General features: G+C 31.6%; 4 protein-coding genes across 4 annotated transcripts; 3 read left to right on the forward strand and 1 right to left on the reverse strand.

Moving 5' to 3' along the window:
• Nucleotides 1-1760: 1760 nt before the first annotated feature.
• LOC145759220 (amino acid transporter heavy chain SLC3A1-like) lies at nucleotides 1761-5726 on the reverse strand. The gene is made up of 11 exons (XM_082572993.1): nucleotides 5498-5726; nucleotides 5164-5346; nucleotides 4687-4841; nucleotides 4285-4410; nucleotides 4037-4153; nucleotides 3754-3866; nucleotides 3237-3432; nucleotides 2936-3079; nucleotides 2572-2706; nucleotides 2223-2353; nucleotides 1761-2070 (listed from the first exon to the last, which is right to left on the reverse strand). Exons 1-11 carry the CDS (start codon nucleotides 5724-5726, stop codon nucleotides 1761-1763), a joined length of 1839 nt encoding a protein of 612 aa, XP_082429119.1.
• A 2862-nt stretch (nucleotides 5727-8588) lies between these two features.
• On the forward strand, nucleotides 8589-16634 carry LOC145759302 (uncharacterized). Its single transcript, XM_082573103.1, has 13 exons — nucleotides 8589-8690; nucleotides 9018-9299; nucleotides 9366-9481; nucleotides 10258-10729; nucleotides 12148-13606; nucleotides 13817-13946; nucleotides 14221-14359; nucleotides 14520-14638; nucleotides 15020-15195; nucleotides 15415-15620; nucleotides 15764-15855; nucleotides 16028-16162; nucleotides 16337-16634. The coding sequence occupies exons 1-13, from the start codon at nucleotides 8600-8602 to the stop codon at nucleotides 16409-16411; spliced, it is 3492 nt and encodes a 1163-aa protein (XP_082429229.1). The 5' UTR covers nucleotides 8589-8599; the 3' UTR covers nucleotides 16412-16634.
• Nucleotides 16635-17550: 916 nt separating this feature from the next.
• On the forward strand, nucleotides 17551-22592 carry LOC145759029 (sperm-associated antigen 1-like). Its single transcript, XM_082572754.1, has 7 exons — nucleotides 17551-17732; nucleotides 18225-18367; nucleotides 18613-18752; nucleotides 19231-19376; nucleotides 19508-19610; nucleotides 19831-20078; nucleotides 20354-22592. Exons 1-7 carry the CDS (start codon nucleotides 17622-17624, stop codon nucleotides 22505-22507), a joined length of 3045 nt encoding a protein of 1014 aa, XP_082428880.1. The 5' UTR covers nucleotides 17551-17621; the 3' UTR covers nucleotides 22508-22592.
• A 1448-nt stretch (nucleotides 22593-24040) lies between these two features.
• LOC145759807 (tubulin polymerization-promoting protein family member 3-like) lies at nucleotides 24041-25627 on the forward strand. The gene is made up of 5 exons (XM_082573659.1): nucleotides 24041-24198; nucleotides 24275-24378; nucleotides 24433-24550; nucleotides 24640-24736; nucleotides 24805-25627. Exons 1-5 carry the CDS (start codon nucleotides 24103-24105, stop codon nucleotides 24885-24887), a joined length of 498 nt encoding a protein of 165 aa, XP_082429785.1. The 5' UTR covers nucleotides 24041-24102; the 3' UTR covers nucleotides 24888-25627.
• Nucleotides 25628-26039: the final 412 nt, after the last annotated feature.

Raw genomic sequence — 26039 nt, forward strand, 5'->3', positions numbered from 1 at the left:
GTAAAAAATGTAATTTATTCCTAAATTTTTACATATTTTAAATTGAAAAAAAAAACACTTTTCGGGAAAACAAATTTTGCTTGGATAGATCTGTTTACGTATAACATTATTATGAACTGGTTTATTGTTTTTGGTTTATTTTGTTAAGTCATTTGATCATGTAACCCGATCTGTTTAGTTAGATAGCTGATAACTACATTGTAAATTGATCCTCTACATTTATTGTATAAACTAAACGCGATGATTAGAAAATTCTAAACAATTTGACGTAGGCGATAGGGCGGGGTTTAAGCTGTCAATCAATTATACTTGCTGCATCATTATATTTCAAAAAGTTATAAAAAAATATAGTCGCAAAAAAATAAAATATATGTGTTTTTTAAAGGGGCTATTGTGTATTTTTATTGAGAAAATTTGGTTTTGTTTTAAGATTTTTAAATTCTGGTAAATTATAAATAAGTTTTTGTATTAAAAGCGCTAATTTTTTTAAAATTAACTCTTTAAAAACGACAGGCTTGCATTTACGTTGTATTTAATATTACAAAAAATAAACATCGTCAGTAGAGGGTTTAAGTTTTTTTTGTGTTTTTTTTATACATGTTAAATACATTTTGACTTTGGTATTATGACTGTTAATTTATTTCTAAATTTTATTGTTAAATTTATTTTATGTGTTGGTTAACAAAAGTCAAATTTGTGTAAAAAACGTGTCAAAACACTTGTTCTACATGACTCGGGTTTTTAATTGTGTTGGTCACACCTTAAATGCCACCCGTTTAACCTCGGTTGTAACACATGTTTTCGTGTTTAGGAAAATGTGGATTAAACGCTCGCTAAGCGCGGAGTATTTGCAAGAAACCGCAACGTTTATCGCGTTCAGTAGTTTTCTATAGAAGCCATTTATAGGCGCTATATTATTGACGCAAATTTCGTGTAGTTTTTGATCATATCTCACCGCCAAAACTCTTGTAAGGGATAAGATAACACGGCCCATAACAAATATCACAAGATTTACAAGGCGAAAGCCGTATCTGTTGATAGGTGTGCAATCACAATGCACTAAAAGCTGGGCCGACCGCATGCGTAAATATTTTTGTCATGGTACAGGGCGGTACATAAGATCAAATCTCGTCAGATCTTGGTGAAATTTGTAAGATTACAACAGATTTATCGCAACACAAAATTACAAACACCAAGTTTTTCTTTTTATATATATAAATGCTCTTCTTGATCTGTCAGTTAATGAAGATTAATTGAATTTTTATGCTTGATCTTTGTCTAAATGTCATCGTTCGCTTTTTTTAGCGTGAAAATTAGAAATTAGCGTGACCCAAGTAGTGTAAATAACATGTTTACTAAAATGCACTTCAACAAGTGTTATTACAATATATTAATATAGGTTATACTTCTATATATTAACTTACACTGACTTACTTATTGTTTAAAATGTAGTCATAGGGAGTTAGTAATACATAATAGTTATGGAGAATATAAATTGTTAAAAAGCAGAAAGAAAATTTGCAAATTAAACAAGTATTTCTTTGTTCCAAATGTCCTTAACGTATCATACACATTAATGCATCCAAATGTTCTTTATACTAAAAGGGTCATAAAGTACATGATTTCTAACTTGTTTAAACTTGATCACGCCTGCCCACTAACGGCAAGTATTATTGGTAAAAATTAAATTTTATTAATATGATATTTTAAGTATACGTACGATTATATTATATTTAATTATAAGAGTTAAAATTTTATATTTAACAGACTTGTAAAAGTCCTAAACCATTGACACAAATTTGCAAAGGGTTAAAGCACAAGCCCTGCATAGCACTAAGCTTGCTAAACATGTGACTTCCTGGGTTAAAATTAACAACCATTGCCTCGTTAGGTTGCAGGTCAACTGCATTAAAGCTGAGAAGGGTGTTATCTTTTTCCATATCAGAAGACACTAAAATGCTACCGTGAGTGGGCAGTATAGGGTAAAGAGATTGGAGATTGAAGGTATTTGAGCTTCCAAAGTTGATAATAATCATTTTTGAGTCAGCACCGCTGATTTCTCGGACGTATCTGAAATATTTATAAAGTTATATTTGTATATTAAATGAAAAAACTTAATAATATTTAAAATATTTATGATTTTTTAGAATGAATAACAAAATCATGAAATTTGATTATGTCTAATCTCTTTATAAATGATGGGTTAGTGAATTTTTTCTTACATGATGGTGTCTTCGCTGCCTGGAATATCAGGGAGCATACAAAGCCATCCTCTTGCAAATGCGTTATCTGAACGAAGGGAGATGAGACGTTTGTAGATTCGAAGTAGGGAGGCTTGGTCAGCAAGCTGGCTCTAACAATGTAAGTAATATGATGTAGAATTTAATTTAATGATAAGAGCACTTTTTTGTATGCAAAATATGTGTATTGAAATGAGCAGGATAAGTTCGAAATGTTTGTATAAAATTGCAGTTTCTATGAAACGTAATACTTACTGTTTTTTTATATACAACAAATAACTTAAATATACCAAAGTAACGACATTTTTAATAACATAAAAGCTTGACATACTTCAACATTTATGTCAGATGAGACGTAGTTCTGGTTGACAGGCAACCAAGGAGTGCAATCTGTACAAAAACCGGCATTCTCTTCTAAGTTCCACTGCATTGGAGTTCGTTCAGGATCTCTGAAATCTGCAGGGCTCTAAACGAACAAAAACACATAAATTCTTTTTAAAAAATACTCTTTAACTTGGTGATATATTTACCAAAACTCTACAAGTTAATTACAAAGTTATATCCAACCGATGTTATTCGAAATTACCACAAAAGTTTCTTTATGTTTAGAATCTGACCAGGTTAAATTTTTATAAAATAATTCTTCATGCAAAGTTACTTCATGAACAAAAGTATTAGTATTCTATTTATCTTACAGTTAAAGTTGTGTCTTCCATTCCTATCTCTTCGCCGTAGTAAATCCCTGGAGTTCCAGATAAAGTCAGAGTCAAAAAACTTGCCCCAACTGCTTCTGCTTTTCCAACTCTGGTTGCTAGACGTGAATTATCGTGGTTTCCCAACTATAACAAGAAAAGTGTTACCGCTAGATGGTGCTAGAGGGTTATAATTCCTTAAAACAACAAATGGTGTCAGAAACCAAATTTTTATTCCTCGGGATTTTAATTGAAAATAAATAAACTCTTTAAACATAATTATAAATTATGTCAATATACCCACCACCCAGTTGGGCCACTTCCCGCTTGGCATACTTTGCATCCACTCTAGCACGCTATTTTTCACGTTAGTCGCCGTCCAATCGGTTATTTCAATCAACCCAAAGTTCATCGGGTAATCGGCCTCGTACACGTAAGCATTGCCATAGTAACGCATCACCTCGTTGATGTCGTCGTCGTAGACTTCAGTTTGCATAAATCTAAACAAATTTACACATTTTTAGTTTTATAATTGAATTGACAGCGCCATGTATTAAAACTATTAGAATGTACTGGCTTGTCGATAGCCAGGCCTACGGTTGGTATTTTATTGTAATATAACCGCGTCTTTTATCTGATGTTGTCCGCAATAGTTTACTCGCACACAAAATGTATTCGTTCATTAAGCTTTAGTATATTTACTTTCACAAGTTTGGTGCATATTTGACCAAATGATCTTGCCTCATTCTTGGCTAACATATTGATTTTCAACATTTACAACTTTGTTTTATATGCTAGTTCATTCCTATCATTTAACTTACTTGTCTACTCCTGGCTCTGTGCTGTAGGAATCTAGAATCCCCCTCCATCTTGGAATGACGTCATGAATTTCAATATTCTGGGTATAGTCAGGATACATATTTTCATATGATTCCTTAAAGAAAAACTTGAATTAGTAAACCAAATTCCTGATTTTAAGTTACATAGAATGTCTAATAACGCTTGGCTTGACTAAAAAAAAGCAAGTTGTATTCTCTCATGTTTCACCTAATTTAAACCTAACAGAAAGAAACAGAATTGTAATTACAAGAAATGTTTGCTTACTGGTAGGCCTGGATCTTTTAAAGGATTGTCTCTTAAATGTTTCTCCTCCAATAAAAACGCGACTGCATCAACTCTGAAACCGTCAACTCCTTTGTCCAACCAGAATCTCAAAACATTCTGAATACAAAAATAAATAAACAAAAATATTTAAAATTCTAAATTTATTAAAATTAAGTTTTTTATTTAGTTTTAGAAATTTACATAATTTATTATTTAGCAGACTTAAGCTTTAAAGATTTTTTTCTTACATCCAATTCGATTAAGATTTGTTCATTTCTGCAATTGAGATCGGGTTGTTCTTTATAAAAGGCGTGGTAGTAATATTGATTACGAGCACTATTCCAAGTCCAAGCACTTCCACCAAACACACTTTGCTGCAAGAATTGGTGAAGTTAAAGTACTTACTTTTACAAATGTCAATGTAAACCAATTTATCAGGTTTTACAATTATATTTTAGAGTAGGCGATTTCGGCTTAAAGATTCAAGTACTCAACAAATGTAAGTCAATAATATATAAACTTTTAAAGGCAAGATAAGACTGTGTCAGTGTAACAAATGTTACTTTATTATATCTGTAAAGTTGATTTTTGTACACTTATATATAGTACAAATAGGTTTAGGTCATACTATAGAAACGTTAACTTTATACCCAGTTATTTGGAGGAGTTCCTGCAGTGCCATCCACCCAAACGTAATAGTCTTTGTACTTCTCGTAGTTCACGTGACTTGGATCAGAGCTAGCCAGAAACCATTCGTGTTTGTCGCTTGTATGGTTGGGTATGAAGTCCATAATAATCGCCATGCCTGTGACAAAAGCAAGAGTTATGTGAATGACTTGTCATTTACGATTTTCAGAAAAATTTAGGACCGTACACGGTGCAATGGTTTTCCGAAGTGATTTTAAATATATTGGAAGTTTAAAACTTGTTCGAAGTTTTTTTTAATTATTAACAGGTGTTTAATGTTTGTAATGTACATTAAACAAGCCTATGTGAATTGTTTGTTAATGGCCATTTCACCCAAACTTAAACACTAAAGTCAATATGTAAACACAATGCTCAAATAAACTTGCATCATCTCCTAAAAAAAAGCAAACATTTCTAATAAATTTTATAGGCGTTCCAACCTTTATCGTGCATTGAAGTTATCAGATTGTCCATGTCTGTCATTGTTCCAAATATGGGGTCGATCGCGCGATAGTCTTCTACGTCATATCCGTTATCCACTTGTGGAGATTTGTATATTGGGTTTAACCAAACGTTTTGAACGCCAAGATCGTCGGACAGATATCCAAGTTTTTGTTCAATCCCTGTAATCAGTATATCTTTGTTTAAATGCATTTTATACAGCTTCCAGAACATGAAAAATGAAAATTACACAATACACTAACGAAAATAAAATTTTGTGAATATTGAATTGTATAAAGAAACTTGATTGTGCGTTTTGGTAAAACTTAATACCTTGAATATCACCAATTCCGTCATTATCCGTATCTAGGAACGACTTTGGATAGACTTGATAGATTGGACTGATCTGCCAGAATTCCTGACAAGCTGGAGAAATTGCGATCAAGGCAATGACCAGAGATAGTAAGGTTAAAATTGTTAATATAACCAAACCAGTTAGGATGTTACGCGCCCATACAAACTTCTTTTGCCTGGAGTAATGCAGCAAGACCTCTTTCGGCATCCCTTTAAAAAAGTAAAATAACTATTAGTTTAACAAATATATTAGGTTTTATGTAAACTTTTTGAGATGCGCGCGAGAGTTTGTTCCAGTATTCATATTATATGTATACAAAGAGTCAGATTTAGTTTTAGGTATTTGTTTATATGTTGCAAGGCTGTATGCTTAGTAATACCTGCATATGGTTTCGGAATAATAGGATCAGTTAAATCACTAACAACGGGAATGGTCACTGTATCAGGACTTGCATCATCTCCTAAAAAAATGAATTAAAGTTTGTATTAATACATTTAGTAATTACAGCTTTGTACAAAGAAAGAACAGGTGTATACGTTTTGTATGTTTCAAAAAAGTAATTTAATTTTAAGCAATAAATAAATATGCCCCAGATATGTAAATTTCCTCCTAAAAAAATAAATTAAACCCCTTTTATAAACCAAGCTTTAAATATTGGTAAGTCATCGTAAAAACTATAAATATTACCTGAGTAAGAAGGTGGATCTGATGTTGATATCTTAGCCATAGGAACAGTAAACGAGGTACTCTGTTCCTCATTCTCATATGCGTTGTTGTCAGTCATTTTTAATCACTTAAAATCAAATTTTCTATAATAATCTGTTGATATAAAATATAGGCATGAACTGTATACACACAAGTCTAACTTATATCACCAGTTTAGCTAACTTTGCACTCACTACATATATACAATAATAATTCATAATAAGTTTCGTATTTAAACTGAACAAAAAAATTTTTTTAAAGGAGTAACTATTAACCTAACAGTTAAATAAAAGTTTGCAACAAACTATATTAGCAGTATAACAGAGCAAAGTTAATGATTAAAATCACAAGTTATTTTGTTGAAACTTTGTCCTGGTTGACTCGGTGTATTTACTTAAACTCTATACAAACCTTAATTGTGTTTTGCTTACGAAATTGAAGCTAGATTTGTGCCCTTTCGTTGTAAAAGAGTTAATGAGATCAAATACCGCGGCCTGAGCAGATGAAAGAATAAATATGACAAAGAAAAACAGCTTGAAATCGCAATTTTATTGATAGAGTGTTGAGTTATGAAGTAATAGGCATATTTTGAACCCCTTTTAATGCCAAATTTCTATATATAATCAAATATTTTTGACATATTTATTACAATATATTTTTTTTTTCTTTGAATTGTAAAAATTATAATTTTTTAAAAGGAATTCTTGTAAAACTTCCTCCACAAAGCCCACACAACACTTCAAATTAATTTGGTTTTGAATATGGTGTAATAACATTTAATTGCTTGTCAGAAATTCAATTTTTGAAATTGTTTCCGTGACACTAAATACCGTGTTCTGCAAACTCAATACGCAACTGCGGTAGTTCCACGTAAACGAAATACAATGCCACTTATACATTCAGCATCATTTTTTTTGGTAACCTGTAATCGTATTCAATATTACAATTAAATTTCCTTTACCAAGTGTTAATATTTACCAAATTTAGTTACGTTGTTGTGATTAATCGATTTTAGTTGTTGTGATATAGTCGCAACTCTTAACATAATTTACCCACGTACAAAAAACGGCAGTTTTTTTGACTTAGCAGGACTACAAATTTGACATACATTTGTAAATATATCGTCCTCTAAGCCTTATTTTATATAAATGTTAATAGCCAGTGATATCAAAGCGGATAACTATTTAACAGTTGATTTGTAAACAAAGTAACAGGGCTGCCCCAATCGTAAATTCCACGCCGTATTGTCGCGCATCCAACCTTAAATAAACTGACCAGTGAAGTTTGTTGTCAATTAGTTTAGCGTAGCGCGGGCCGAAGTCATCCACAAAAAACAACTATCTTACCAACAACAATTGTTGGGTCACAGTCGTGTGTTGTTACGTCACAAAGCATTCCATTAAACACCAGTTGAGACCTCTGCGCAACGGAGCCGAAAGTCGGTACGATTGTGAATAGGTAGTAAAGTCCTGGGTCCTTAAGGTAAATATTTATCGGCTAAGCGGTTAAAACCTGATCTCAAGCTGCAAAAGGAAAATGATTCCCTGAGAATTCGACACAAAGAAAAGTTGTTTTTAAATCGTTAACAGCAAAGAAAGGGTTTTAAATTTTATTGTTTTACAGAAATTGTACCAGTCGAGTTATCGAAATAGTTTAATCTTGAATTAACCACTTTAAGTCAGTTAATAGTATTTCTTATGTCTATAATGAAAGATAATTTGAAGAGCTATCCTTCAATACGCTCCACTTATAATCACGTAGTTATAGAATATTTGGATAGATCGCCAACGGCAAGCCAAAGTAGCCAGGCCGAGTTTTATTATTATAAGTGGCGTAGGCTTAATTGCGATGTTGTCTAGTCAAGCGTGGGTTCCGCGGCCTTTTTAAGTTGACAAAACTGTATATTATAGCAAGTACTTCGTGAAATTATATTACAAGTTTGGGCCACGTTATTTAGGTGTGTAAGGATTATATTACAGTGCGGTTAATAAAGCCAAGCAGGTAGGCCAACCTTACATATAGTGCGTGATACAAAGTAGCACAGCGAGTTCGCTAAAGGTTTTATATTTATATAGATATGCATATGGAATACAGTTATGCTAGATTGCTTCAAGTTAGTATTGTTCTATTGATTGTTTGGTATTTATATTGTTAATAAACAATGGTCAAACAATTGGTTAAATCAAAAAGAAAACAATGCCCTTTGTTTTTGTAAGAATTGTTGCGGAACAATGATTTGCGTTTGTTAAATTTTGCGATCGTGTGTATATAACTAACGCTATAGTTAATAAAGTTAACTTTATTCTGTACTTAGAATTGCAAATTGGATTTATCTTGTATGTGAATAGGTTGTTTATTTGAAATTTGAAACCACCATGAACGGCGATGTAGCTAATGCTAGAAAAGCACCATCAAGACGAAAATATCAGTTTGTAAATAGTTCAAGCTTATTGCATGGCTGCAATGGTAAGTTACTTAATTCCTTGGTAGCATACCAATAACAAAAGCTTATGTTTTAAAACTTTAATCTTTTAAACTTACGATTTAAATATAACTATCATGTTAGTTGATATAATCATCTTATATTACTTGTCGCAAATAGATATTCTAACTTTTACAAATACGGCTACAATTATAAAGCATTTTCAAACATTTTGTCAATAAAAATTTAAAAATAAATGGTGTGACTTAAGTGGAGTTCGAACTTAGGACCATACGTACCGTAACCAAATGCCATAACTGTTTCGTTTCGCTTTAAAAAAATTCAGTTAATTTAACATAACTTTTTTTTAGACGTACAAAGCTTCTCGCCTCGAGAAATCAGCAAAGTTGAGGCTCGTGTGACCATTGAAACGGAAATAAACAAACAACGATCTGATGTCCACGCAAAAAAACAACAAGGTGTGTTTACCCAACACAATTATACCAGCACCTATAATGGCTTTGGTACAGGAATTTCAAATAAAGATAAATCTTATACTGATTCTTCTGCAACTGATAATACTGACGACAATGTGTTTACACATTATCTATGCAATGGGAATAGCAACAACAATTCAGAAGAAGATAAAACTGGTGAATATCTTATTTTTGTCGCTTTATTTTATATGTACAAATTTCTAAAATATGTTTTGTTTAAAGCTTTAAAGAATGCAGTTAAAAAGAAAGTCAAGGCCGACCACAAGATGGCAAAAGAGAGGCGCGGACGGAGACACACTGTGGCGGGAACGAGCAAAGTGAACATGGACGACATCGAGGTAAAGACTGTTAAGTTGAATTGTTTGTATTATCATATTTAAAGATTGTATGTGAGTACATACGTTACATATATTTTTTATAATTAAATTTTTGTAACAAGTTACTTATTATATAAGTTAAAGTGACCTATTTTTGCATATAATTTTTTTTTTTTTTTTTTGGTAAAAGAGATTGGTTTTTGTAAAAATGTTTTTTTTACTGATTAAAAATTGTTGTTGCTTTTTGTTAATCTACAACCATTTTTATTGTTCGGTGGTTGCTTTTCAAAGGTTTTGCTGGTTAAAAATGGTTGTTTTTGTTAAAATGGTTGTTTTTTTGTTAGCCTACAACCATTGTATTGTGAAAGGGTCATTCTTCAAGGCGTCTTAATTAACGATCACACATCGATTTCAATTAATGACGTAGTGTTTAATGTAATTAATAGCATCTATTATTGATGTAACAATCAGTATAGGACAACAATGGAAAATGACAATTTTGGTTTCATTTTTTAATTCAATTACCACTAACTTTTAACTAAGGGTTGTGGTAATATTAGAGCATTGATGTATTATCTTTATAGTTAATAAGAAAAGTTTGGATAGACAAAATTTAACGAAAAGCAGTCAGTTTTTATATTTAACTAACATTAAAATTCCTAGGGCTTTTAATAAAATGTGTGTTAAAATAAGTAAATGTTTATTTATTATTAAATCGGCTGAAAAATATATATTTTATGAAAGTTTGATATAAATGCTATAATAAATTGCATTATTTTACATTTTTGTTGCTTTAGAAATGGATCGATGAAAACTCACAAAAATCTGGCAAAAATATTAGCAAAGACGATTGCGAGATTTACCTAGCTGGCCCTAACGTTGTAAGAACCAAGATGGCCGAAACCCGAAGGAATTACGTCATCAGAAATAATAGAGAACTGCGGAAAGAAGTCGGTACGGTTGATTGCAGACAAGAAACCCAAAAGGAGAGAGGCAGCTGCTCGACTTTCTCAAGTAACCGCGAATTCGGCGCAGTCCCGTTGGATAATGACTCCAGTGAGCTAAGGTTATCCAATTTGCTAAGCCTAGGTATAAACAACCGGACAAGTTGCTTTCTGTCTCCGCGACCTTTCAATCGAAGTAGTCTGCAACATTACTCCTTGCCGTGGAACCGCAAGAAACAGAATATGGAAAGTAAAAGCGTGGAGGAAAGATCGAACGGGATGGTGTACGATGTACAGAGTGGAAAAATATCGAATTTAGGAGATGGTAAGTGAATGTAAGATTTTAAAATAAGTGCGTTTAGAATCTACTTATGTTAAATTAAAGTACGATTAAACAGTGAAAAATATTTTATTTACGCTATAGTAAAAAGGTGTTCTGATCGTTATAAAAAAACACGCTTTTGTTTATATATTTTTAATAATTTTAAATATGTAAACCCAGGTTTTTGTTTAAATTGGCATTTTACGCATCCTACGAACGGTAAAAAAGTGTGTAATTTAGATTACGGTAAACGGTAAAAATGTATCATTTTTTACGGTAAAAAATACGGTATACATAATAAAAGCGCGTCTTTTTTGTAATTATGATAATCTATCTATCTAAACTTTTTTTAAGTATGTTTGAAATGACTGAAAGAAAATTTGGGTTAATTTAAATATACCGAGTCATGGTCATGCTTGTAAAGTTGGTGGCGCGGAATGCATTAGAACAACAAAGGGTTGACAACGGAATTTGATAATGAAACTACGATGTTTTAGCGACATCACGCCTTAATTATCTGTCGAAGCAATTGCATTATAAAGTATTTTGCACGTAAATTTTTAAAGATGTGATTTAGGCATTGCCAAAAAGTGCAAATTTTTAATTAAAGATTTTTTCGGGAAGGATTGTTTGTATTTTTTGCCTAAAATGCCACTTTAAGGATCGCTTTGAAGTAACGGTAATGGGATTTAAATGCAGTTACGTGCTTAAGGTGTAGGATTAGTGTTTACTTGGAATGTGGACATACTTTGTCAAATTAAACAACCACTAACTTGTTAAAGGGTTGTTTGGTTTTACCTAATTTTAAAAATTTCTAAACGTTAATCGAAAATAGTTGGTTTGCATTTTTTAACACGATAAATTATTGTTACTTTTACTTTATAACAGCTTATTCACATTTTTATTACAAAATCAATACCAATACAATTTCTAAATGTACCTGTTGTAATATAATACTTATGACCTAAGGGTGTTAGATAGGTCAGAAAATTGACCGTCATGTAATGTCGTTAAACGATATATGTGTTAAAGCATTACGTGAGTTAAGACTTACACTAGACTAAAGGTTACATGTGATGTAAATCTATAATTAGTTTACATTTTACACGCCGGTTTGGACGAAGTTTGCTTGTTAAAATCGAAAGTAACTTTGAGTTGAGCTTAAAATCGATTGAAGGGCTTAAAATAGCTCTTGTAAATTCTTACGATTTTAAACAGTTTGAATTGTGTGTAAATTTTTAACACACCACCTTTAAATCAGTGATTTTTAGACACATTTATTGGCCCTATCTTATTTCACATTGCCCGTAATATCGATTATATACATTGCTTTATATTTTGCCCATTAGATTTAGTTATGTTTGTTTAAAGATTTTTTTTGACGTTATTGATTATTTAACTTATTTGTTTATCGTTATTAGATGGTGATGATAATGAAAGTTTATTGCAAGGTGATCGTGTAAATGAAAATGAAATTACGGAGTCAAAATATCTCACATCTCATGACTTATCTAAGCTGGGAGTTTCACCAAATTCTTCTGACTCTATACAACATGACAGTACGTCAGTCGATAAAACGGAAACAAATGGTCCTCTGACCCAAAATAAAGAAGATAAAAATGTGTCAAAAAGTTTAAAATCATCTGATATTACCAACGACACAGCTACAACATCAAACCATTCAGCATCTTTACAACATAATGATAGCGAAATTAACAACCTAACTGTTGAAAAGCAAGAAGTTGAAACGCAAGTAAGGCCTACAACGTTACAAACTTGTTACATAAGTCCTTCTGTTACAGTAAAAACACCCACGCTTACCCCAGACAGCAAACGTAACATGTTTCGATTTAAAAGTGAAAGTTTAGGTTGTGGTGATTTGGTAAATAAAAATGTGGAAACTGATGGTTTATGCTCTAAAACGAAAGATAAAAATTTACAAAGTATTGAAGCAAATGAAGCAACATCGAATTCACAAACAATTTTATCAAATAATGCAAATGCAAACATTAAAAATTCTATCAAGAATTGTGATGTAGATATCTCTGAATATCAAAATTCAAGTATTGATGAAACATTGCCATTAACCACACCAGAGTCCTCTAATAATAATTGGCTGGATCATGCAATAAAAGATATCGAAAAAATAGCTGACAACCTTGCCACGCAGATATGCGATGAAGTGTCTAATACCTCGCCTCTTTTAGACACTAAGATCTCGATTAGTACTGAAATTTCGAACAACGATAGCGGTATTGAAACTGAAGATATAATTGATGCTAAACTTGAGTTTAAAGCATCTTCACCATCGGAAGAATGCTTGGATCTTGATGGAAATAAACATGAATTAAGAGGGTCGACTTCATCCGAACAATGCACCATTAATTTAACACAAGACTTTGTAATAGAAAGATCATCATCTCTTGATGAAAAATCAACTACTAATAATACAAACATTGCATCAAAACCTAGCGTTATAAACCCACATGAAAGTTTTAAATTTACCAAGATATTTAACGAAAATGCAGGTGAATCATTTAATAGAAAATATGCCTCTACAACTAAGGAACTAAATATTCAAGCAAGTTTACAGGGCGATAAGTTTATTAAGACAAATGCGGTTAAAGCGAATCTTCATTCAATAGAACAACATCATTCAAAGGAAAGAAATGTGCTGAAATCTGGTTTAAAAAGACTTTATCAGATAGCAATATCTACGTTAGAATCAGGTTGCCCTGGTGTACAAATTAAAGATGTTTTAACTCTGTTTGAAAGCAAGGGAATTCGTTTTTGTGATCCTAGATTAAAAGAAACTTTTCGACGAATTGAGATCGAACCAGAGGGTGCTGAGACTCCGTTGAATATTGAAGTTTTTTCAAGGTAAATTTAACAACAAAAATACAAAATTAATCTTAAAAATATTAAACCTATCACCCTATAAAGTAAAAATGTAAAACTTATTATTTTAAGAAGTGATTTTTAGAGAAATATATAAGGATAAAGGTATTTTTAAAACTTTTCATGTTTTTCAAATATTACAAATTAATTATATACAATTAATAATATAATAAAATTGCTTTGTTTTTACAGAATTTGTGAGCCAAGTTTTAAGTTTATTCGAAGTGTTTTACTCAGTCAATTAACAATTCCTGGGTTTAGCATTTTCAAGCTTCGAATGACAAGAATTTTCGAGCGAATAAAAGAAAACTTGAACCTTGAGGTTAGTAAAAACAAACGAGTTTGCAAGAAGTTTCAAATTAAGATTTAATTAAGTTATCATGGAAATGCCAAAGCGCCATCTTCTTTACCATTTTGTTAAGAATGTATTTATAGCATCCAGACTTATCATGGCATTAAATTTGTGCAAAAAAAAGTTTTTTTTAATTGTGATCAAATTAGGAATATTTAGTTAAATTTCTAAGAAGTTTTTTTTACCTATTAAGATTGGTGTTTGCAAACAACAAAAATTAATTAAAGAAACTATTTCTTTTCAGATTGACTCGTCAACCAAGCCCCATCTTGACCCTTTCTCGAATTACAACGAAATGATGAAAAGAAAGAACAGCGATAAGACTGGGATTTCTTTGTCGATTTGCACCGTGGATGGACAACGAATTTCATTTGGGGAATCAGGTATAAATCAATTTTTAACCTCAACTGTATTTAAAATTTTATATTGATAAGTATACAGTTGCTAGACAACTTTTTACCAAAATGTGGCTGTAATTTTTTATGCTGTTTTTTTTAATTTATAAATTTGATCAAAATATAGCTACCTTAAATCTTGTTGTAGAATCTCCCTTTCCCTTGAACTCATGTGCTTCGGTGTTTAACTTTTGTCTTACGTGTAAGTTAAATGGAATTGCTTCAACAACATCGTATCTTGGACGACAACCAAAGCCTTTAAAAGAGGTAATTGTGTGGTGTATATTTGAACTTTGTCGTACTGCTACAATTGTATAGTGTGTTTGCTTCAAAATGTTGTACATGTTAGGACAACTTTTTTCAATAAAATATTTTTTGTAATTTGTCTAAACGCCAATTTTCATGTTATATCGATAAATCATTTTTTATTAATTTACCCTTTCGTCAACCTTCTAAAACTACATGAAGTAGCCCATTAGAAAATGTTTTATAAATATAAGCAAAAGTGTATAAGACAGTTCTGTTACTTGTAATATATTCACTGTTTATCTTTATGTTCCATAGAGTATAAAGATTAGTTATTTCGTAGGAATACCTACTGCTCTGTAACCTAATATATTTAATGTCTATTTAATACTTTATGTTCAGAGTGAATTCAATTTTGATGAGCACAGTAAAGTGTGGAACCCGTTTACTAAAGCCGGAACATTTCTTGCAACATCTCTTCTCTTCCGCGAGATGGCGGTAGAGAACCGATTGGAGAAGTTGCACGAGTTTTATTCGAAGTTAATTGGAGGAGAATCTTTGTGCTGTGATAATTTAAGGTTAATTATTTAACAAAAACGATTTGTAATGTAATTAAATCGTAAAAACGGTAAAAATGACAACCTTTTACTGGCGAATCATTAATTTATAAACACAAGTGTTAGGTATGGGTTGCAACGCCGCGCTTATAGAGTTAAAAAAACACTAAGTATAAGAACACTTAATTTACGTGCTAAATTTTTTTTTATAAATTAAAAAAAAACGTCTTTTATGTACAGTTACAATTACAAGCGTATATATGGTCACGAAGAAATAGCATTGGCATACTATCTTAGCGCCACGCAGCGGTTACCAAGAAACAGTTCAGTCGATGTGACAGATTTGTTGGATCTCATGTTTCAATCCACCTCCACTGCTATGACAACCGACGCATGCGCAGTGGGTGCTGCAACTTTGGCGAATGATGGTGTTTGTCCATTAACAGGTTGGAAGATTTATATAATAAACAATAATGTAACTTGGGTAACAATTTTATAGTATATCCTTATTTAGTTATGGCTATGCATTACTCATTAAAAAAATCCTCTGTTTTATAAAAAGTTTTAACGATGTTTCTATGTGTTTAAGGTTGTATTGTTGCTCCACGAGAAGTGACTCGACATACATTAAACGTAATGAGATCCAGCGAAGTTATAACCTCGTCGTTAAATAAAGAAAAGGTACCATTAAATGTTATAGAGCCACGATTTATATAATTGCCAATAAACTTCCAAATAGTTAATAATTTCAGACAATTTAATAAGCTACAGAACAAGGTATACATTGTTAGTTAACCACGTTTATTCACATGTCGTTTATATATCTTAGAAATTAAATATATTTATGTTTTAGCAACAAGGGATTGCGTTAAATTGGAGCGAGAACGGGAGTTTGATGCTGGTTATTCCAGGCGTGCTGGGGATGGCTTGTTTTACTCATTGTCAATCATCAGCTAAATTAGAAAAAATTGCAAGTAATTTGGTAGAGGTAAGTAATATATAAACCTTTTACTTTTTATTCATAAGTTTATTGCACCTAAATAAATATAAAGAAGCAGCTTTCTTTAAAGTAAATCCCTTTGCCATTTGTGACTTTTTGTAAAAATTGTATAAAGAATAATTTTGAATTAATAATTTTTTAAATGCTTTTTAAACGTTGCAGGATTTGATAAAAGATTTTAATTTCGGTGTTTATCGAAGCCTTAGAGTTAGAAGAGACGACCTATTTCCAAAATAAAAAGTCCATGTTTTAAAAAGTCATGATTTATATCAAATACAAAATTAAACTATTTCGATTAAAATTTTATGCTATATTTAAAGTGTTAACGCTATTTCTTGTTTGTGTTGTTGTTTTAAAACAATAAAAATACATTTTTGTCGATATTAACCAGCAAAAAATATAGATATACATGATACAGAATTAAAAATGATTTATTTATTACAATAATGTATTAAAATGCTTTTAAATTTGTTATTTTTATTCCCACATTTTATCCTCTTAAGATATTGATAAGATATTGGTTAAGATATTGATCGACATTAACGTATATTTTTATCTTAATTTATTCTGATTGGCTTAAAAAAAAGGGTTAAATCGGCAGGTTAGGATGTTTTTATATTAACCAAATCAGGTAAAGCTATAATTTAGTTGTTCAAATGATAAATGTTAACTAACTAATGTGGTTCTTCGTTGCGTAAAGTTAAATAGTTGCCTGTTTTGATTTGAAAATATAGCTGGGCGATTTTTTTAATTAATTTTTTAGCCAACAAATAATGGCGACCTACAAGTTTTATGTAGAAATGGGTGAGTTTTTTTAAAAATGAATAATTCCAACATTTTTAACTATAAGAAAACAAGCATTAGTTTAGTTAGGCAGGGTGTCAATCATTCAGATAAGCAGGGCGCGAAAAAAAAATTAAAGAAAACATAGCAGGGTGCGAAAATAAATCAGGTGCTATAATTTATTTATTTTTGTTAAGATATTTAACTAAATGATAAGACTCAGTAATTTTATTAAGGTATCACATTTAGAAAGCAGACTAATTTTTAAGTTTTTGTATTAAAAACTAAACTAACGAGAAAGTGTTTATGCCCGCTATGCTATACTTTGTGCACAACCTGACACTCGCGATATGTTTAATATGCTAAAATTTGGTAAATAAATAATCCAGATGTCTGTTTAGCCTAAGTTTAAACAGTTTAAGACATATTTTGTAGATCAGTTAGTTGTTATTAATTGGAGAAGTCAGGAAAGTTCTTTTAGCGGGCCGGGGAGGATCAACTTGCTACAGCGAAAAACAAACAGATAGGGCCAACTTGCTACAGCGAAATACAAACGGAATTAAATTTTTAAGTGTGTTTCAAGTTAACGAATTTCGCAATTTCGCAATATTTTAGGTAATTTTATCTGAATATATCATTTAATTCAACTGTGATACCGAACAAAATGTCAACAGCAGACCTCTCAAACGTTTTTGGATCTGGAGATTCGACGGCAAATGGAATAACACTGGACATGCTGGATTACAAATATATTGATGGCTGTACAAACGTCAAGGTTTGTCTGTTTTTTTTTTTGTATATATCTTTATCCTCGATGTGGGAAAGTCGAATGCGCGACTTAAACATAGTGTAACATAAGTTACTCCAACCCAGTCTCGAGTTGCCTGTGGCAGTTTGGGATATTATAGAGACTATAATTGCCCGGTAATTATGCTGCTGATTAAGTGCTGGCTCAGCAGGAGTTTATATCGTTTATAGCGACTTACTCAAGGGCGCTACAGCATGAGATCAGTGGGGATTGAACCCACGACCTCATGTGTGGTGTAGCAAGTGTTCTTATCACTACACCACACTGCCGGCTTACTTTGTTTGTTAAATAAAGCTTTCTTTTCTGACTTAAAAGTAGTGTATTATCTTAAGTGTTATTAAATTTTATAGGTCTTTTTATTTTTGATGTGTTTAGTGTTATATATGTGTTTTAGTGTGACTTATAATATATATTTATTTGGTTCTTATGGACATTGCATGAACTTTTTTTTGGTTTTAGGAACTGGAAAAAATTCTTCGTGTTTTAAGAAGTGGTAAAGAAGGTTATTTCCCACAATTGGTACAACATTGTGAAGATAAACTAACCAAAATTAATCCTAAAAGTAAAGTTCTTCGCAAGGAAAACCCCATCACAAGATCAAGGTAGTTTACGCCATTTTTTATAGCATAGGCCTATATATATTTGATTTTTAAACTTTGCAATCTGTTAAAAATGTTGTTATTGTATTGTAACTTGTACTGTAATTTTTTATAATTATAATCTAATAATATTGATATTGCTTTTTATTGTGATTTGTAATAAAAATAACATGTTATTAAGCCTCAAATTCAATCTTAATTAGGCAAATTGACTAATAAATACTATTGTAATTTTGTTTATTAAATAGGGATCTTCCTGCTGATGAACTAAATGACATCACAGCCAGCTTAAATGACTGGAAAAAATCAATCCATGATGATGTCATAACTAATAGGAACTCGGAGGTGAAAAATATTCCACCAATTCGAAGTGCAAAAACTTTAAAAGGTGTGAAAAACAGTTGGTTTCAAATCAACATTTGTTTTTTATATTACACCTAAAAAAGATGGTATTTAATATAAGAAAAAAGATCAGTTTCATCATTTTAAAAATACTTTGTTGTCAGATAGGATATATTTAGTTTTTTGTTTTTATGGGTAATCTAATTTACGATAAGCTGTAATAGATTGTGTGGAAGAATACGTCATTATAAGATTTTTAAATCTGTGACTAAGTAATTTAAAGATTAATCATTAATTTTGTATTGCTAATTCATTGTTGGTGTGCTATGTTAACAAATAACTGATTCAATAATGATGGCGTTAATTATATGAGTAATATAAGTTTAAATTTTGCGTAGCAATTGTCAGTAGGTTAGTTATAATCTCAACCCACCAAATATTGTATTGCATAGGTATTTATTTGTGTGATTTATACAACTATATAGCATGTTACTTAGTTAATAAAATATTTGTATCTTGTTTAGGTGATAAAGTAATAGAGGAAAAAAGTGAACAGAAATCTAAAAGAATTAAAGGAAGTGATTTTCGTGCTTGGGATAAGTTTGACGCCGATGCTGAGTGTGAAAAAGTTGACTCTAAGGAATCAAAACCTGTTGTAAAAAACAATAAGGTAACTAGACAATAAAAACTAATCATTGTCCAATATTTGAATATATATGTTTTTTAAATTGTTATTTTTTAGAACGAAAATTTTAAATTTTGTGCTTTATTTTTTAAGTTAATATTTTTATTATTTTATAGAGAGATATTCCCCTAAAAATTGATGCAACTGGAATGAGTGTGGAGGAAATTAAACAGAGAATTATGAGTGAAAAAGAGAAGGGGAACGAAGCATTTAAAGCTGGTAAGATATTAAAAAACTCAGTATTTTGTTACCACCAGTATAAAAGGTTGTCCTATCTACGGTCTGCATTTTTAACCACTTTGTTGTGCTTTGATCGTAAAAAAATATCCAAGCACAGCAATTTGTTTGTACTTTATGGCCTATAAATTGAAAACAAATACTGTCCATTAGGCCCCAATAAAGGTTAGGGCAGTATAAGAATATTATTTTTTAATTTCAGGTGATTATGAAGAAGCACTGGCATACTATACTCGCAGCATAAACCTGGACCCCCTAGCTGCTACAATTAACAACAGAGCACTGACTTATCTAAGACTAAAAATGTGGTCGGAAGCGGAACAAGATTGCAATGAAGTTCTTAAGTTGGAACCAGATAACTTGAAAGCAAAACTTCGTCGAGCTTCTTCAAGAAAGGAGCAGAAAAATTTTACAGAGGCAAAGGAGGATCTAGATTTTGTACTTATGAAGGTTTGTAAATTTAATTGTTTATCTAGAGATTGTAGTTAATACAAGCTGATTGCCTGCCTTACATGCTGCATATTTAGTGCTTAAAGAATGGTTATATTAATATATTGCCTGTTGTACTTTGTTTGTACACTACAAAAGTACTTTTTTATATTTTGAATGGTTATATATTGGACATGTACCCACCATTTGTTAAGCTATATTATATATGGATCCAACTGTGCTTAAGTTAAATCTTATGTTTTTATTAGTTGAATTAATTTTATTTTTTGTTGTAGGAGCCAAGTAACAGTCGGGCCCAAAAGATCTTGGAGGAAGTTGTTAAATCTCTTCCTGCGAAAAAAGGACGAAAAATGAAAATTGCAGAAGTTGAAGAAGACGATGAAGAAGAAGATGTTGTCGATAATAAGCCAGACAATACTCAAGTCGATGTCAAAGAAATCACTGTGAACTCTAATTCAAAAGATGCCACAAATTCTTCAAAAGATGCAGCAAAAAATCCATCACCAGAGGCTTCTAAAAATACCTCACCCAACCCAATTCCTGAAGAACCATCAACCAAACCCTCACCCACTGTTGTTGAAACGCAAACTAAACCCACTGTAGTAATCCCCAAACAGCGCTCCTTACCTGACGATGTCGAATTAGTTAAAACAGCTGGTGGTAATTTTTTCAAACAAGGCCAATATGCTTCTGCCTCTGCTAAGTATTCCCTTGCTATCAAAAAGATGGAGTCACGAGGTAAAATTGATTTGCAATCACCTTATGCTCATGCACTTGCTTTGCTGTATAACAACAGAGCAGCTTGTGGTTTAAAACAGGGCAGTGATAGAGCTAGTATTGATGATTGCACTAAAGTTCTTGAATTAAAAGCAATGGATGTTAAGGCGCTGATTCGTCGCGCTACAGCTTACGAGCATTTAGAGAAATACAAAGAAGCTTACACTGATTTTAGAACCGCACAGACTGCTGATTGGTCAGCAACACAAGCACAGGAGGGTGCAAATAGGACCTCATCTCATCTTAGAAAGCTACTAGGTACAAACTGGCGTGATTTAATTACTTTACCCAAGGTACCATCTGAAGTAATTGAATCTAATTATAAAGCTCAATCTGTTAAAGAGTCGACTCCACCGAAAACCGCCAACAAAAATGTTGATAACACTAAATTCAAGGAACCAGCTAAGACCAACGTTGTCCCACCTAAAGAGACGAATATAACAGCTACAAATGCATCTACCAAAGATGACAATAAAAAAACAAATCCAAAAACAAGTAAAAAGACCAATGGCACCAATGTAAAAAAACCAGAGGAGAAAAAGCCTTTAAGTGAGATGGATGAAAAGCGATTGAAAATTAAGAAAAATCTTTATGAGAAGTGTAAATCGGATGGTAATGCTTTGTTTAAAAAGGGAAACTATGAAGAAGCTATCAAAAGTTACACAAAATGCATGGAATGGTTGCCTGAGGAAGTTGCTAGTTACACTAACAGAGCACTCTGCTTTCTAAAACTTAAGAAAGACATATCGGCGATCAACGATTGCACAGAAGCTTTAAAGATTGAACCTAACAATGTCAAAGCTTATTTTAGAAGGGCTCAAGCACGAAAAAATCTTCTCCAATATCATGACGCAGAGGCAGATCTTAAATCTCTTATTGCAAAAGATCCGAAAAACCCATCTGCACTTGCTGAACTAAAAGTAGTTCAGAAGTTAATTTTAGAGAGGCGTTCAGACACAAAGACTGTGAACGAAGAAAAAAAGTTGCCAAAACGAAAACTTAAAATTGAAGAGTTTAGTGATAGTGATGATGATGTAAATGAACCAAAATCAACTCCATTTGAGGAGCAGAAATCTGGTTCACCAAAACCATCTGTCAATCAAACTTCAACAAATGAAGTTCCAAAAAAAACACCAGCCAAAAATAAACCAAAAACTCAACAACCATCTAAAACCAATAACCATGTACCAGAGCAAGGAATCAAGAAAAAGGGTAAAGAATCAAAAACCAATACAAATGGTTCCCAACCAAAAAAATCAGGAAAAAAGCCATTATCTAACAACCAACCCATGACACCATATGAGTTTGGTAACCAATGGAATGCCATACAACCAAAGACCAACGTTGAAGCATACAAACAAATTATAGATCAAACACCAGTTGATAAAATCCCGGCAATGGTGAGCAACAAAACCAACGATCATATGATCCTCACCTTTGCTTTAATAGCTCGTAGGTACATTGAAGAAAACAAAGCAGTGAAGGCGTTCAACGTTTTAAACAATCTCACCAAAGCTCAGAGGTTCAATATGGCTGCTATGTTTCTATCCCAAAAAGATAAAGATGATGTTTCAGAGGTCTTGGATTTACTAGTTGAAAGAAATGGTTCTAAAGCTGTAGACCAACTAAGACTTGATTACATGTTGTTGTAATGTTAATACTAGTGTTTTTTGTTGTTTTTGCTTTTAGTATTATTACTATTTATTTTAAACTATATTTAATAAAATTACATTTTGTTGTTAACTGATTTTTACTTTTATTTTTAAAATACATTTGTATTTGAAAGGGTTTATCATATCTTATGATTAACTATTACACTCTTTCACATTTTAAAAGAAATATATTTTAAATATGATTCAAAAATTGAAGTAAAAGGGATAACAGACTTGTGGTCTGTTGGCTTAGTCTCGAATTTTTATTGAATAACACAACACTGTTGTTACTATGGTGATCTTTGTCAACTGGCGCGGTGCTATTGACAAATTTACGTCATTCTTTAAAGCGGCAGTTTTCAGAAACTCGATATTTCTAAATTTATTCGTTCGGAAAAGAAAATTTTGTTATTAGCTGTCTTTAACTTATAATATGAAGATTACGAATACTTTATTTGTCAAAAGTTTGGTTAAATTTTTGCTTAGAATTAGTTTGAATTCAGTGTCGCTTTAAACATTTTTTTAAGTAAACATGAAGGGCGAACAAATTCCCTACGGATTTTTAAACAATTTAAAAACCATTATTTAGAAGTCAAGAGGGGGCATTTGAAAAGCTGGAAAAAAGTCAAGAGTGGGCATTTAAATAGGAATTTAAAGAAGACAAGATTTAAAAACTTGAAAAAAAAGTCAAATGGGGCGTTTAAACAGCTTGAAAAAGAAACCAAAAGGAACATCAAAAAGCTAGAAAATGTTGTTCACTTTTCAGTTACAATAGGGAAAGCTTTAACAACTATAATTAGAAAATACCAGGTACCCTTAAAGAAGAATGACATAATAGAATATGGAGTTATTTTTGGATATGCTACTCACAACAAAACCGCCTTTCTGTTCCAATTACAATAGAATGTCCAGGTCAATCAGGGTCTTTGTTATCTGTTTTCAATTGTCCTTAACTTCATTAAAAACTTAATGACGTCATAAGTGACAAAGAATAATGTTTTTGGGAACAATTGCATTGTTCATCTTATTGTTTGAAACAAGAAATAGTAGTTGGAAGAGAAAGTATTGTATTATGACGTTTTTTCAACAACAAACATGGTGTTTGTTATAAATATAGCTGTGTTTTGGAAGGCAGTTGTGTCTGTGGTTAATGTGATAGTCAGTAAATGTTAGTGTGTTAAAATTTACATAAGGTAGCTAGAAAAGTTAGAGGTTAAGTTAAACAAACAAGCAACGTTATTGCTTCTGCGTTGCCACTTAATAAAATATTGATAACATTGGCATTAGCGGGTGTGGCCTAGCAACGACGATTCAAATAGTTGACATTTAAAAACTGTAGAGCCATATTTTAACGATGTAACAGAATATGATTGTTAGAATTATAGCAATAAAAGCGTAGCAAGTTTTATTGTGTAAATTGGGCGCTTTTTTGGTTGTTTGGTAACAGAAAAGAATTTTAACAAAGAAAATTTTCATTGTTAGCTTAGTACGTACGCTGTGTAAATATAACAGCTTGACAGAAACCGGTTTAATATTCAGTTTTGAATTCTTACAGGTTTTATTAATTTTAATATAAAAAACTTTAAAAATTGAACATGGCAAATATCGATAATTGCAAGGGTGCATACGAGAAGTTCAAGGTGTTTGGCGATAACGCTGCCACGGCAATGAGCGGAAAAAACTTTGCCAAAGTAAGTTTAACTGTTGTAGACTATAATTTATTTTAAATTTCAATTTTTCTGATAAATTTTTTGTATTTCCTTGTAGTGTTGTATTGATGCTGGTGTTGTGGCCAAACCTGGTGATAAAAAGAAACCAAAGACCAAGAAAATTATTATGGTTGATGTTGACAATGCTTGCAAGAAAGTCAGGTAAAAAAAGACAAATTAAATTAAAATTATTTTGGTTCTAACTTTGATTTTTAGGCCACAAGGTCGTCTAACCTACGACGACTTTAAAAAGGCTTTGCTCTTGTTGGAAGAAAGAGAAAAGGGTATAATTGATTTGATTGCCAATGCTAACCCAGCAAGTAATGCCAAAACGGTACGTAAGGAACATTAAATTTAACTTTGTTTCACTTTTAAAATGCAAGGCAAAAGTCAATGTATAATAACGTCAATTTTTAATTTTAGGTAATGTCAAAAACTGGCGGGGTAGAAAAAATGACAGATGCCTCCCAATATACCGGAAGCCACAAAGAAAGATTTGACAAAGATGGCAAAGGGAAAGGTTAATAACAACCCTATTACCACGAATACTTGCTTAATATATTCTTAATACATGTGTTTGTGTTATAGGTATTGATGGTCGTGCTGAAAGAGTTGAAAACTCGGGCTATGTTGGGAATTATAAAGGAGCAAATACATACGATTCCAAATAAAAGTTTACCCTTTAACTTTGCTTCGCCCTTTACTTATATAGCTTAAAAAATGTCCTTGCTAAAATAGCCCTGTTTTTTATTGTCAAATGTATTACTGTTTTTCGTAGTCGATATTCGAGATGTAAATAATACAAATTTTAAATAAAAAGCATTTTTATTTTATAAAATTGTTTGTGGGACCTTAAAAATATTAACCGATTTTCAAGGTGGACTAAACACGACGTACAATTCTCGACAAAGCCAACAATGGCCTTTGTTCCGACCTTTTGTTTGCAGGCTTCTAAAAGTCCTTGGGTAAACAAAATGTTTCTGGTGAATATCACTAAAATGGTATACAATACTTATCGATTATTCGCAAAATCGAACTGTAGAATAAAAAAATACCATAGTTTGTTAAAATTTAGCTATCCCGGTAATAACTGCTGTAAATTTGTTGTTTATTGATTGGGGATATAGTCTGTGATGGCAGCTTTACCCTTTATCGTTCTTTTAGATCTTCTACAACATTGTTTTTTTGGTCATCATGTTTAGGTGAAATTTGGCAAGATATTTTATCTTTTGTAAGATATTTAAATCTGGCGCTTTTAACTGGTATTTAAAGATATAATTTATATAAAAAATTCTTTATTTTATCAGCTGAAATTATTTTAATCTAACTTTTAATAAGTTGATTGCCCAAATAAAGCACACTTTTGTCGAGAAATGGATTTGTAGCTCCCACTTATGGCCAAACTTTTTCGTTATTTGAGTTAATAAGGTGGGGACATTTCGCGTGAGTTTGTACTGGTTACTACAGACTGACAACACCCTGTATTTCAGTTTGTTTTATTGTTGTAGAATTTATAATTGAATCGTTTGAGTTATAATTTAAATAAACAGATAAATTGGTCGACATTTTTGAGGTGTTATTATATGTCTTGGTTGTTACATAAACTGTCAAACCTATGTTTTTGAATATTTGTAAACAAAAACAAACAAACAAAACGCCAATGGATAGACTACGTACGCTGTCAGGCTGTCAGAACAGAAAGTTATTACTTAAGCATCACGAGAGTTTATTTATCTTTGTATGTTTTTATGATATCATTAATATTTGTAAAGGTTCAACGTCCATGTCATGTGCAGTTATGTCATGTGTTTGTTTTCAAAAAC

The sequence above is a fragment of the Corella eumyota genome, chromosome 7, assembly GCF_963082875.1.
Source record: "Corella eumyota chromosome 7, kaCorEumy4.1, whole genome shotgun sequence".
Lineage (NCBI taxonomy): Eukaryota > Metazoa > Chordata > Ascidiacea > Phlebobranchia > Corellidae > Corella > Corella eumyota.